Raw genomic sequence first — 12,320 nt, forward strand, 5'->3', positions numbered from 1 at the left:
GCCCAAATCTGCGTTGGCACGCTCAGGCCTGCCGGGATCCCAGCAGGGCACGGTGTGGGATGGCAGCTGGTCGTGGTGAGACGCGGCTTTTGGGCAAGGGGAAGAGCCAGGCTCTGGCCCGCTAATGTTGGTGAAATAGCTTGAGAAGCTTCTCCCTGGCTCATGGCTGCTTGGCTTGGTTACCCTGGCCAAGTTCCAGCCGTGCAATGATTTATGTCCAGCTTGCTAATGTTCCCCTACAGTGCCATGTGGTTAACGTCGTTGCGGACACCCCAACCGCCACCATATAACGCTGAGGAGCTGCTCTGCTCCGTGCCAGCCCTCTCTGGCCTTCTCTAACCACTGGGGCACCAGTGTACCTACCCTGAAGATTAATTTGTGGGGTTGGTGCTGTTGTTCGCAGATTAGCTCTTGGCAGGCTTGCTTCCCAACCCCATCCTCTGGCCTGAGAGCTGGGGGAAGCAGCGTGCTCCTCGGCGTGTCCCACCTCTGCCGTGTGCCATGTGGGCTACTGGTGCTCCTCGATGCTCCGTGTCCCAAGGGACTGGGTTTTCTTTTCCAGACTATGCAGAGTTCCTGTTCCTTGGGCTCTTCCTCCTGGAGATGTCCTTGAAGATGTACGGCATGGGGCCACGCCTGTACTTCCATTCTTCCTTCAACTGCTTTGACTGTGGGGTACGTGGCCACGGGGATGGGGTGCAGGAAGATTTCCCATCCTGAGCTCATCTTTGACTCACGGCCACGTCTGCTTCTCAGGTCACGGTGGGCAGCATCTTTGAAGTGGTTTGGGCCATCTTCAGACCGGGAACCTCCTTTGGGATCAGTGTCCTACGAGCCCTTCGTCTCCTACGAATATTTAAAATAACCAAGTAGGTGCCAGCCACCCCCAGATCCAGTCGCTGCTCTCCTGCTAGCACTGCTGCGGGTGCTCCAGCCACGTCTCTTTTCTAGGTACTGGGCATCCTTGAGGAATTTGGTGGTCTCGCTGATGAGCTCCATGAAGTCTATTATCAGCTTGCTCTTCCTCCTCTTCCTCTTCATCGTGGTCTTCGCCCTGCTGGGCATGCAGCTGTTTGGAGGCAGGTAGGTCGCAGCGAGTCTGGGGAAAGGGCATCTAGGAAGTCTGCAGCCTTGCTCTCAGCCTGCTGCTGGTACCTCTCCTGCACCAAAAGCCCTGCCTGGGATGTGCTCGGGGCTGGGGGGTCCTTCTGGCTGGGGCATATTTTGGGAACGACCTTCCTTGGAGTGGGGGAAAGCCTCCGAAGCACCAACGAGCTGATGGCGCAGAGCCGTGGCTCGCTGCCCCCTACCCCAGCCTGTTCTTGTCCTCGTGGTTCCAGGTTTAACTTCATCGACGGGACGCCGTCGGCCAACTTCGACACTTTCCCCGCAGCCATCATGACGGTGTTCCAGGTAGGAGCCGGGCTGCAGGGGGACACCACCCCATGGCCTTGGGGCCGTCTGCTCGCTGCTGGATGGGGTCTTGAAGCCAAACGGGTCCAGCTGCTAGGACATAACTCCCTCGCTCCCTCTCCTACCACAAAACTGAGCAGCTGGCTCTCTTCTCCATTATTATCAACTCTTCCAAGGTGGAAGAGTTTCCAAACCCTTCTGAGGAGACCCAAATCCTCAGCAAAGCCCCATAGCTTCTCCCTCAAGGCTGCCCTGTGTGCGCTGGTGGGGTGGCTGGAGGGTGTCCGGGTGACAAGAGGGTGTCAGGGTGACGAGGGTGGCCGGTGACCGACCTGCTGGCTTGCTCTCGTGCAGATCCTGACGGGCGAGGACTGGAACGAGGTGATGTACAATGGCATCCGCTCGCAGGGAGGCGTTCGCTCGGGCATGTGGTCCTCCATCTACTTCATCGTCCTCACCCTGTTCGGAAACTGTATCCGCCTGGCTGCTGTGCTTGTAGCAGGGCAACCCCGCCTCATCTCCCTCCTCGGGGACACCCACCCCTCCCAGCCCTCTGCCCCTTCCTCCTCTCCCTGTTGAGGGGGTCCCACCACGCGTGGGGCAGCCCTGGACACCTCGGGCGCAGAGGAGGAGCTGCCTGGAGATGTGCTGCGGGCAGGATGGATGGGATGGGCGAGGAGTTTGTCCCTGAGCTGGCGAGGAGCCCCCAGGGCCACCCTCCCGGGGTGGCTGCAGATGCCCATGTCCTTACCACGAGGCTTGTGCATCCTTAGCTGCCCGCAGATACTCTGCTGAATGTCTTCTTGGCCATCGCGGTGGACAACCTGGCCAACGCTCAGGAGCTCACCAAGGTACGTCCCAGCTGCTCCTCCTTGCTGGTGGGAGCTCTCAGGGCAGCAGGGGTGATTTAGGATGTGATTTAGGGTGGTGCTCAAGAAGCTTGCTGGGCTTGGCTGCTTTTAAGACCGCGCTGGGGAATATTTGGGGAAGGCTGCAATGTTGGGGTGCCCTTTGGGTAAAGCAGGCAAGAGCTGCAGGGTTCATTGCTGTTCTTCAAAGAAGCCCAGAGATCCCATGCTGCTCATTTTTTTGCACAGCCTGTGCCTGTTCCTCGGCTCCTGCGGGCTCACCAGGCAGCCCCCATGGGTAAATCCGACCTGTTCCCAGCAAACAGAATGGGACAGGAGAATCCAGGGGGCTCCCATCCCCCTGCCCCCCCACGTGCTGGGGGCTGTGGCTCGGGGGAAGAGGGCTGGGTGAGCCCCCGTGGTGTGCCAGTAGCACCAGTTCAAGGTGATGAGGTTCTTGGAGAGGCTGAATGAGCTAAGATGATTCCCAGGAACTTTTTTTCTGCTCTGGAGATGTGGCCAGGCTCGTTAAAGCTGTATGGTCTGTGCCGGGGTTGTCTGTGGGTCCCTGGCTTCCCGTTCTCTGCCCCACTTCACCCTGTGGCTGTGGAGGACAGGCTGTGCTGGTCTATGCCATCTGGGGTCGTTTTGGCTGGGTTCACTTCTCCAGGTAGCACTAACGCCTTCGGTGAGATCCAGTGTGATGGGGAAATTGCATCCCCATAGTGTGAGACAAACTAAGGCTGTCCCTGTGCCTTTCTCTTGGCACCGAAGCTCACCCCACCGCCTCCGATGGGCCCACGTTCCCCCAAAATGCCGGCCTCCCCCTAAGCAACCCCTCCGTTTCCTCCACAGGATGAGCAGGAGGAAGAGGAGGCCTTTAACCAGAAGCACGCCCTTCAGAAAGCCAAGGAAGTCAGCCCCATGTCCGCCCCCAACATGCCAGCTATCGAGTGAGTGACCCCACAGCCCCTTGAGCCCCCTTCCCCTCCCTGGGGGTGCAGAGGAGGACAGGAGGAGATGGATGTGCGCCCTCCGTGAGGCAGACACCAGGCCACCAAAGCAGGTCCTGGGGCTGCCCCATGCTCCCTCACCTCCTGCATACAGCAGAAATCTCCCCAAAGAGGCTTCCTGCCCCAAAACACAAAGCCTCGATAGGTGAAGTTGCTGCTAAGGGTGAGGGAAGAGGCTGATGAGGAAGAGGAGATGGGTGGTGGTCGCTCCTGTGCAGCGTTTCTTTGTGGTGGGGCAGGGGGAGAGCAGCAGGTGGGAGCTGGGGGTCCCAGCAGTGCCAAAGTCTGACCCCCCCCCGGCTCCTTCCCCGGCTGTAATGCGGTTACACGGGATGGAGCAGGCTTGCAAAATCGCATTTCATGGTAAGGGAATTTGATTTGGGGAAGGCAAAAACCCAAACCCACATGAAACCCTTGACACTCTGTTGTTGAGGAGCCCTGCATCTGCCTAGCAGCAGCAGAAAGTTCTGTTTTTCCTTCCTAGACACCTTATTTTTCTTTTATTTTGCCCTGTCATATGGTCTAAATCACATAAAACTTTCTAAGTCAACATTGGAACGAGGCGTTTTGATTTGTTTCCCAAAACAGTACACTTCGGTACGGCTGGAAGGATTTATTTTTTTATTTTTTTTTATAGAATCCCTTCCCAGGGAATTTTAGGTTTCATTATGCTTTGAAACCAAGCCAAGCTCACACACGGCTGCGTCTCTTTGCAAATTTGCCGAGAGAAACCCAGGCGAGCTCCAACCCGTGGGGATGGAGGAAGCAGCGAGGTTCAGCTCGGATTTTGGGGAGCTGCCTGAGCTCCTCGGCTTCCCAGGGATGGGATGCGATGGTCCCCCACCCTGCTGGCTTTGGGGTGGCACGAGTGCCTGTAAGACCTGCCTGGGGGTGAAGAGAGATTCCTAATAAGAGAGAAATCTCCCTCTCTTCCTCACAAGCAAGATTTGGGGGTTTTATAGGAGAGATGGCAGAGTTTGTGTGTTGTGACCAGCTCACGGGCATTGGCTCTGGCTGCCAGTGTGAACATGTTGGATAAAGTGAAGAAATAAAAGGATTTAGGCTGCAGAAGGGGCTGGAGAAGGGAGAGATATGAGAGGAAGAGGCGGGAGATGGAATATATTAGGGCACTGAAGGATTTGCCCGCACATCCTTGCTGGTCTTCCTGCTGTTGTCACGTCCAGCTGGCTAGGAAAGCAGATTACTTTTTCTTAATCTTAATTTGTTGTTGTTTCTGTGGCATTGAAATGGGAGACAGTGATATTTGCAGCTCTTTTTTCTAGTTCCTTCCCCTCCTCAGCGTCCCTAGTTCCAGGGGCAGGGGAGAGGGATGTGATGCCCTGGGGGTGATGTTTTCCAGGATCGGTTCGGGTTCGGGTGCACGCAGATGGCTTCGGTGGGTCCATGGCACGGGCAGGTTCGGCGCATGCGTTCGCGCCGGCGGAGAGGTCCGGTTGCCGTCGGGAGGAGTGCTCCCACGTGGCCAGGCTGCCGTGGGTGGCCGCGGTGCAGATTGGAGCACGGCGTGTGCGCACGGGCGCCCGTGGTGCAGATGGCTCGGGCTGCTGGGCGAGTGGGTGGCCAGATGGACGCACGCGGGTGCCGCGACGCAGCGGTGCCGCGCGGCCACTTGCTGCGGGGACGGTGGCAGGCGGCGGGCGTGCACCCTGAGCGTGGCACCGGGCTGTCCCTTCGCTCCTATGATGGTGGCAGTCACCAGCGGGGGGGTGCTGGGGCTGCGGGTGCCCTGCAGGAAAGCAGCAGGGAGCGCCCCGACTCGCGCGCGTGAGCTCTGTGCGCACACGTGTGCTCGGTCGCATGCAGTTGGGGTGTCTTTGCTCACAGCGCACATGCGGCGTTTGCAGAAAGCAGAAAATGTAAATCACATGCAGATTTGCATATATGAGCTTCGTATCCTGTTCCGTGGTCTCAGGGCAGCACGCATGGTTGTGTAAATGGGTGGTGGTGCTCTGAGCAGCTCGGGGCCAGCCCGACATCACCTCTTCTGTCAAAGCACAGCGTGGAGCTGGGTAGGAGTGAACAGCTCTTCCTTCAGCACTGGAAAGAGCTGCTGAATTCCTGAGGACCAGGATTTCTGAGTGGCTGGCGAGGTAGCTCGCTTGGCCACATCCCTCTTGCTCCCCAGAGCAGATCCGCAGCCCCAGGGTGAGCACCGCTGCGTGCATCCCTTCACCTAACAGTGTGTGAGCCCCGGCGGGGTGTGCAAATTGGGCCGGCACAGGAGGGGTGCTGGGGATTGAACGGGTCTGTTTTTTCCTCCCCAGAAGAGACAGGCGCAGGAGACACCACATGTCGATGTGGGAGCCGCGCAGCAGCCACCTGTACGTGGGTCGCGTGTCCTCTGTGGCCCCCTGTGTTGTTTTTTTTTGGGCAGCCCCTGCCCTTCCTGTGGGTGCCTCGGGGCGCTGCCCTGCACCCGTGTCCCTGCGTGCGCTCGTGGCTCTGTGCGTGCCGAGCCTCCCCGCAGTGTGTGTGTGTGCGTGTCGGTGTACCCGTGGGTGTGTACCGGCGTGTGCTCCGTGGGTGAGCAGTGTACGTGTGTGCACGTGCGTGTCTCCGTGTGTCGGGAAGGGAACGTCTGTCCTCGCCGGGGTGTCTGTGTTCGTGTTTATGGCGGTGGAAAGGATCCGTTTACAGCCCCAGGAGGCGCAGCTCCCCCAGAGCGCACCCGCAGGAGCACAGAGGACCCCCGGATGGGGGGGAAGCCAACAGCTTTAGCCCCAAATCCTCGCACACGGGCTCCCCGTGGGACGTGCTGGCTGCAGACTGAGCACAGGCAGGGAAAGGGGCTGTGTGTCCAGGGGTGCCCCACTGCAGATGTCCCATCGGAGGGCGGAGAGGGGCACCTCTCAGTGAGCAGGCCAGCCTTGTACCTGGTGCCTTTTCCCTTTTTACTCTCCATCCCCATCCCATAAGCACTGCCACCCAAGCTCAGCCATCATTAGGGCAGCAATGCTCCAAAAAGGAGCCTGGCTCCAAGGAGCTGGAGGAGAAAAAATATACCCAGTGGAGCATCCTGTCTGCAGCAGGAGGACTTCGGCCACATTTTAAGTGGTGTCCCCAAGCAAGCAAGGGGACGGTGGTCACCACCTGGCTGGGATGGGGCAGAGGTCTTTTGGAGGGGCAGGGGTCCAGCTTCAGCCCGATTTCCAACCCCTGCCAGCACCATGGGGATGCTGCAAGGCTAAAGGGGACTGACCCTTGGTGACCAGGCAGGTGTTTGTGTCTCCATGTGCACCCCCATGTCTCGTCACCGGGGCGGTGGGTGCATGCAGCTGGGGTGCTGTGGGGTGAAATGCCAACATGGGGGGCTCGTGGCGCTGACCCCGCTCCCCGGCTGTCCCCGCTGCAGGCGGGAGCGGCGCCGGCGGCACCACATGTCGGTGTGGGAGCAGCGCACCAGCCAGCTGCGCCGGCACATGCAGATGTCCAGCCAGGAGGGCATCAACAAGGACGAGCCCCCGCTCATCAACCCCCACGCCAGCATCTTCCGACGCAAGAAACCGGGCGACGGCGTCGCCTTGGAGAAGTGCGACGAGGAGCAGGGCGGCAAGGGCGAGCGGCCGCCGGCCGAGGGTCCCGAGCAGCCGGCCCCGGGGAGCAAGGCGGGCGGCGGGGAGGACAGGAGGAGCCCATCGCCCCGGGCCAGGCGGGACAAGGAGCTGTGGCACCAAAAAGCGTGCCACGGGAACTGCGAGCCGGGCGAGGAAGGGGCAGGAGGTGGCATCGAGGAGAGGGCGCGGATGAGGCAGAGCCAGCGGCGCAGCCGGCACCGGAAAGCCAGGATGGAGGGGAAGGATCCGGCCCTGGGGAGCCGCTCGGGCAGCCAGGAGATGGGGCTGGAGGAGGCCGGCCCCGCGGAGGGGGCGCAGGACGGGGACCGGCGCGGGGATGCTGCCGCGGCGCTGGACCTGATCCAGGGCGAGCCGGAGGCGAGCGGGGAGCCCGCCAGGTTTGTAGCTCGGGGAGGGGAATCTTGTAGCCCCCATATCTCCTTGAGTCATCATCTTCCAGTTATCATACACCTTTTTCTCCTTCCCTTCCTCCCGCAGGACTAACGGGGTCCTTGCTGAGGAGGGGAGCCCCCCGACAGCGGCACCCGAGCCCCCCCGGGGGCTGGAGGGCAGCCTGGGCGAGCAGGACTGCAGCAGCCCAGACACCAGCGAGCAAGCCCTGCTGGGGGGAGCGGCGCTGGGGGCCAGCCGCACCGTGAGCCGCAGCGAGCCCGACCTCTCCTCCGCCACCGCCAACACCGAGAAGGCCACCGAGAGCACCACCATCATGATCGATGTCCAAGAGTCCGCTGTGGTACAGAGTGAGGACCCCTCTCTCTTTCCTGAGAGCCTTGGGGGGGAGTTTGGGGGGAGCAGAGAGCTGCTTGCGTGGCTTTCCCCATCCCTGGCCATCGGGTGCCTTCTCCTCCCCGGGTCCCCACGGCAGGGAGCAGGGCAGGGCTGGAGGCAGAAGCTGCCCCTCGCCCCGTACCTGGCAAAGGCTCTCGTTTTTCTGCAGTTAGCAACAAGACCGACGGGGAAGCCAGCCCCCTGAAGGAGGCAGAGAGCAAGGAGGATGAGGAGGAGATGGAGAAGAAGAAGCGGAAGAAGGAGAAGAGCGAGACGGGCAAAGCGATGGTGCCGCACAGCTCCATGTTCATCTTCAGCACCACGAACCCGTGAGATTTCTTTTATTTTTGGCCTTTGTTTTTGGCTTGGGAGGGCTGTGAGGGGACAGACACCTTGTATTCATGGAAAAGAGGTGATGCCTTTGGGAAGGGGGCTGAATATCTCCCAACAACCTGGTTAACGGTGTCTTTCCCCTGCCTGAGAGCGCTTTCCCCCTGTGCCAGCTCCGCTCATCGCTTCCTCTTGACCATTGGGTGCTAGCTGGGATTTTATTCAATGCTTGTTGCACACCCCTCCATTTTTCTGCCACCCTTTGCTATGACCCAGCCCTGGGAGCCTGTACCAATAAGGTCACTAGCCGGGGACGTGGGGTGGGATTTGGGTGCGTGGGGCACACCAGTGGTGAGCGGGTCGGGCGCTGTTTCGGCACAGGGTGCGCAGAGCCTGCCACTACATCGTGAACCTGCGCTACTTCGAGATGTGCATCCTCCTGGTCATCGCCGCCAGCAGCATCGCCCTCGCGGCCGAGGATCCCGTCCTCACCAACTCTGACCGTAACAAGGTGACTGCAAGCCCCATGTGATCCCCAAATGAGAGGGACGCCTGCTGTGCGCTTCCAAAATTGGGGTGGTGTCACAGTGATGTTTGGGGATGGGCTGCTGGTGGGCTCTGAGGTGCTGTGGCTGGGCTGGGGGAAGAGCAAATGAGAGGGTAGGAACAAGGAGGCAAGGAGGACATGGGTTTGGTGTGAAAAAGGGGTGTTTTGGGTTTGGCAGTGAGAGGTAAAACTGAGCTGGAGTGGCACATGGCCATGGGGATGGCTCGTGCCTTCGGCAGCATCTCAGAGGTGGGCAGGTTGGAGAGGGCAGGAAAAAAAGGGAAAGCTGAGCAACTCCGATGGACAAATCCCCCTTGGCCTTCAAGAAAATATTGCAGTGGTTAGGGGCCATGTAGGACTGCAGCCTCACGGGGGGAGCACGTTCAGACACGAGGATGTAGGGCCCAGGGGTCTGGAGCAGGGCTTTGTCCAGCTTAAAGTGGGGAGATAGCGATGTGCCCAGGGACTGCTTCCCCCCTTGGCAGCACCCCTGCCCTCTCTCCGCAGGTTCTGAGGTATTTTGACTACGTTTTCACCGGGGTGTTCACCTTCGAGATGGTTATCAAGGTAAGATAAGGCTGTGCTGGTGGCAGCAGGTCCCACAGCGTGCTTGCTGCAGGGGGTGGCTCACGGGGGAAGTAGCTCAGTTTTCAGTTCTGGTCCTAAACATGAACAACAGAAATTTTAAAGCCTGGTTCTTAGCAATAGGAGACAGGAGAGCTCAGCACCACTTACACCAGCCTCCAGGCTCTCCCAAAACATGATGCTCCTTGATGTGTCTCCCAGCTTGGCTGGGCGCTCAATGGCCGAGTTGGTGATCTCCTGCCTGCTCTTCTCCCCTCCCAGATGATCGACCAGGGCTTGATCCTGCAGGACGGCTCCTACTTCCGAGACCTCTGGAACATCCTGGACTTCATCGTGGTGGTGGGAGCGCTGGTGGCTTTCGCCTTGGCGTAAGTGGCTGTCGTCTTTTGGGCTCTGCCTCGGCTGGGGTGGGAGGATGCAGCCACGTGGTGTGGCTACAAGACCCTGATGGGTTTGGGGAGGATTTCTCCGTGCTCTGCTTTGGGAATGGCTCCTCACAATAGTGTGCAAAGCCCGGCTGTACCCCTGGTAGCCAAAACTTGGGTAGCCTCAGAGGCTCCTTGCTCCCTGCTTGTCCAATACCAGTGAGTGAGGAGGCAGGGAGCGAGGGAGGCAAAGCAGTGGAGATGCTGGGAAGAGGTTGGTGGTGGAACCAGACCTGAAAGGGGCCCTTAACAATAAAGGAATGGGTGGCAGAAGTGGAGCTTTCACCTGCTAAGCATCCTCGCCATGTATTTGGGCTCTGGTGCTGAGTCCAGGGATGGGATGCGTCCTGCTCTGAGCTCCTCCTCGCTGTGACACTCAGACACTGCCTGGTGGGCAGCATCGTGGCATTTCCCTGTCCCCAGCCACCCTCCCAAGGGATGGAGAGGTCCCCTCTGACTTGAGGCAGCTGAAGTCTCGAGGGGCCTGTGCATCTCCACGGATGTTTGCAGCAAACACACGTAACCTGCCCCTCTGGCTGGGCAGTCACTGAGCTGCTTGTGCCACGGAGGAGGGCCCTTTATAACGTAAACCTGCACCATTGTCCCTCTCCCCCGTGTCCCCCGGTGGCTCCTGCTGGAGGAGATGATCTCATAAATTCGGGGGTGAGGGGAACAAAGGCAGCGCAGTGGTTTCCGATGGGTTTTGAATTGCGAAGCATTTATAAGAATGCCTGCATCTGCCATCAGCGCCCGGGAGTGACATGCTGCCACCCCCGGAGCCACGGGGAGTCTGCGGCAACAACTGTCCCGACCTGCCTGGTTCATGGTCTGGGGAGAAAAACTCTCACAGGGCTGTTTGAATTCCTCTCCCCTCCTTCTGCCTCGCTAAGCTCTTCGGTACGGGGAGAACCAATGTCTCCCCAGGTGCCCATCTCCTTGTCGGCAGGCATAGCGATGCCCGTGGGGTGGCTGATGCTGTTAGGTGGCGAGAGCAGCTCGTGGGCAGCTCCAGCACTCGCTGGCAGAAAATTATACGGGGTGCTTTGGTGTTGAATTGTATTTTCTGCCCCCTCTGTGGCTGGGTTTCCCCTGTGGCTGCAGCAGGAGGTCTGCGAGCTGGCTCGTGGTGCCACCATCACCCTCCCATGGTGCCACCATCACCCCCTGGCCATCAGTGCCACCTCGAAATAAAAAATGAGCTCGTGTCCATCCACGTCTCCGGATGATGCTGTAGTTTGCTCGCTCAGAGCCTGCGCCTCGCGAGCGAGAGGCTGCCTGTGCCTGCCTCTTGTTGGCTGCTCTCAGCACGGAGAGCTTAATGCATCAGCCCGAGCGCAGCCTAAATAAAAAGCCTGATACGCTGCCATAAATCTCCAAAGAGCTGGAATTAAATTAGCTGGAATAACCAGAGCCATAACTAAAGACCCCGCCGGCTTTTGCCTCCCGTGGCACCCTCGGAGGAGGCATTAGCGGGCGGCTTTGCGGAGCTGCCAGGCTGTAAGACCTACATTTGTGGGTTTGCAGCAGGTGGAGAGGCTGAGCAGTGGTCAGTGCTTTGCTCTTGCCACCTCCCCTGCACCTCCTCTTCTGGGCAGCCTTCTCCTGCACTGCCGGAGATGAGCTGAGCTGCCCAAGAGGGCTGTGGTCATCCCCATGCATCTCCCGTGATGCTTTCCTTACCTTCTTTCTCTCTCTCCTCTCTTTTTTTCCCCTCTGTTCATGCTGTTCGGTGGCTCGGGATCTCCGGCAGGAATGCTTTGGGGTAACTATGCCGCCTGAGTGTCCGTGGGGTGGGGACATGGGGAGGGAGAGCAGAAGTCCGTCTGTCTGCCATCCGTGCTGCCCCTTAGTTGTGTCCCTATTTGCCATTCCCTGAGGTCTGAGCGCCCTGCTGTGCGCCCTGCAGGTGCAGGAAGGATGGAAGGGTGGGCAGGACTTTCCTTGTAAGCAATGCATCTCCCTTCCTTTAGAGGAGGATTCATTCACCACGGGTCACAGTGTCCGTGCACACCCCGTGATGGTGGGAAGCACACCCAGGGGATGGAGAAAGCGCTGTCGGAGCTAAAGGCAGAGGGATCTGCCCCACACCCCCCCTCTCAGATGCTCCAGCTGCATGCCCAGGCCCTGCCACTGGGCAAAAATTGGGAGGTGAAAGGTGCAGAGCAGGTCCTGGAGCTGTTGGTGCAATCCCTTCCCACCCCTTTGTGAGGCCACGCTCCTGGGGAGGAGCATTAATTAGTGGCTTTGTTTAAATCTGTTAATGATTACGCCCGTTATTGTGCTCCCTGTTGCATTAACCCTCGCAAAGGAGCTGTGTAATTTGGAGTGTCTGGCATTGTAAGTCCTTTCCTTGGTGTTTTTTTGAGAAATGAGGGTCAAGGGGGTGCCTTAGGGTTTTTTAGGAAGGAACCACCACTGGGGAGCTCTGCCTTGCTCAGCTGGCTTGGGGTGGAGGTGAGCACGACCCTGATGTGGGGAGGGCTGACCACATCAGGGGGCACTGATGGAAAAAGGCAGAAAACCTTAGGATGAGGCATCTGTGCAAAAAAACCCCACAGATGGTGTGGGTGCTGAATCCTGAGGTTGAACCAGGATGGAAACCCCTTGGTGAAGGACCTGCCTGTTGGGTTCATCTCTTATTTTACTGGGGATTTCTGGCAGGCAGCAGCAGAACCATTTGAAGAAGTGGTGTTTTTTTGTTTGCCCCATCTGGAAATGTCCTGTGCCTGCAGGAGGGGTTGGGGACGTGGGGACATGCAGCGTGCCACCTGGCATCTCCACACAGTAAGGGGATT

At 59.1% G+C, this 12,320-nt stretch overlaps 1 protein-coding gene across 1 annotated transcript in view; it reads left to right on the forward strand.

Annotated features, from left to right (window-relative positions):
- Positions 1-12,320, forward strand: part of CACNA1E (calcium voltage-gated channel subunit alpha1 E) — a 77,442-nt gene that overhangs the window by 43,912 nt on the left and 21,210 nt on the right. The window contains exons 13-26 of the mRNA XM_032192425.1: positions 563-675; positions 757-869; positions 952-1,083; positions 1,341-1,413; positions 1,768-1,885; positions 2,197-2,264; positions 3,117-3,214; positions 6,648-7,247; positions 7,348-7,610; positions 7,808-7,967; positions 8,350-8,479; positions 9,023-9,082; positions 9,362-9,468; positions 11,276-11,287. Coding sequence (XP_032048316.1) covers positions 563-675; positions 757-869; positions 952-1,083; positions 1,341-1,413; positions 1,768-1,885; positions 2,197-2,264; positions 3,117-3,214; positions 6,648-7,247; positions 7,348-7,610; positions 7,808-7,967; positions 8,350-8,479; positions 9,023-9,082; positions 9,362-9,468; positions 11,276-11,287 — 2,047 coding nt within the window. The remainder of the gene's footprint in view (positions 1-562; positions 676-756; positions 870-951; positions 1,084-1,340; positions 1,414-1,767; positions 1,886-2,196; positions 2,265-3,116; positions 3,215-6,647; positions 7,248-7,347; positions 7,611-7,807; positions 7,968-8,349; positions 8,480-9,022; positions 9,083-9,361; positions 9,469-11,275; positions 11,288-12,320) is intronic.

Source organism: Aythya fuligula, chromosome 8, assembly GCF_009819795.1.
Source record: "Aythya fuligula isolate bAytFul2 chromosome 8, bAytFul2.pri, whole genome shotgun sequence".
Lineage (NCBI taxonomy): Eukaryota > Metazoa > Chordata > Aves > Anseriformes > Anatidae > Aythya > Aythya fuligula.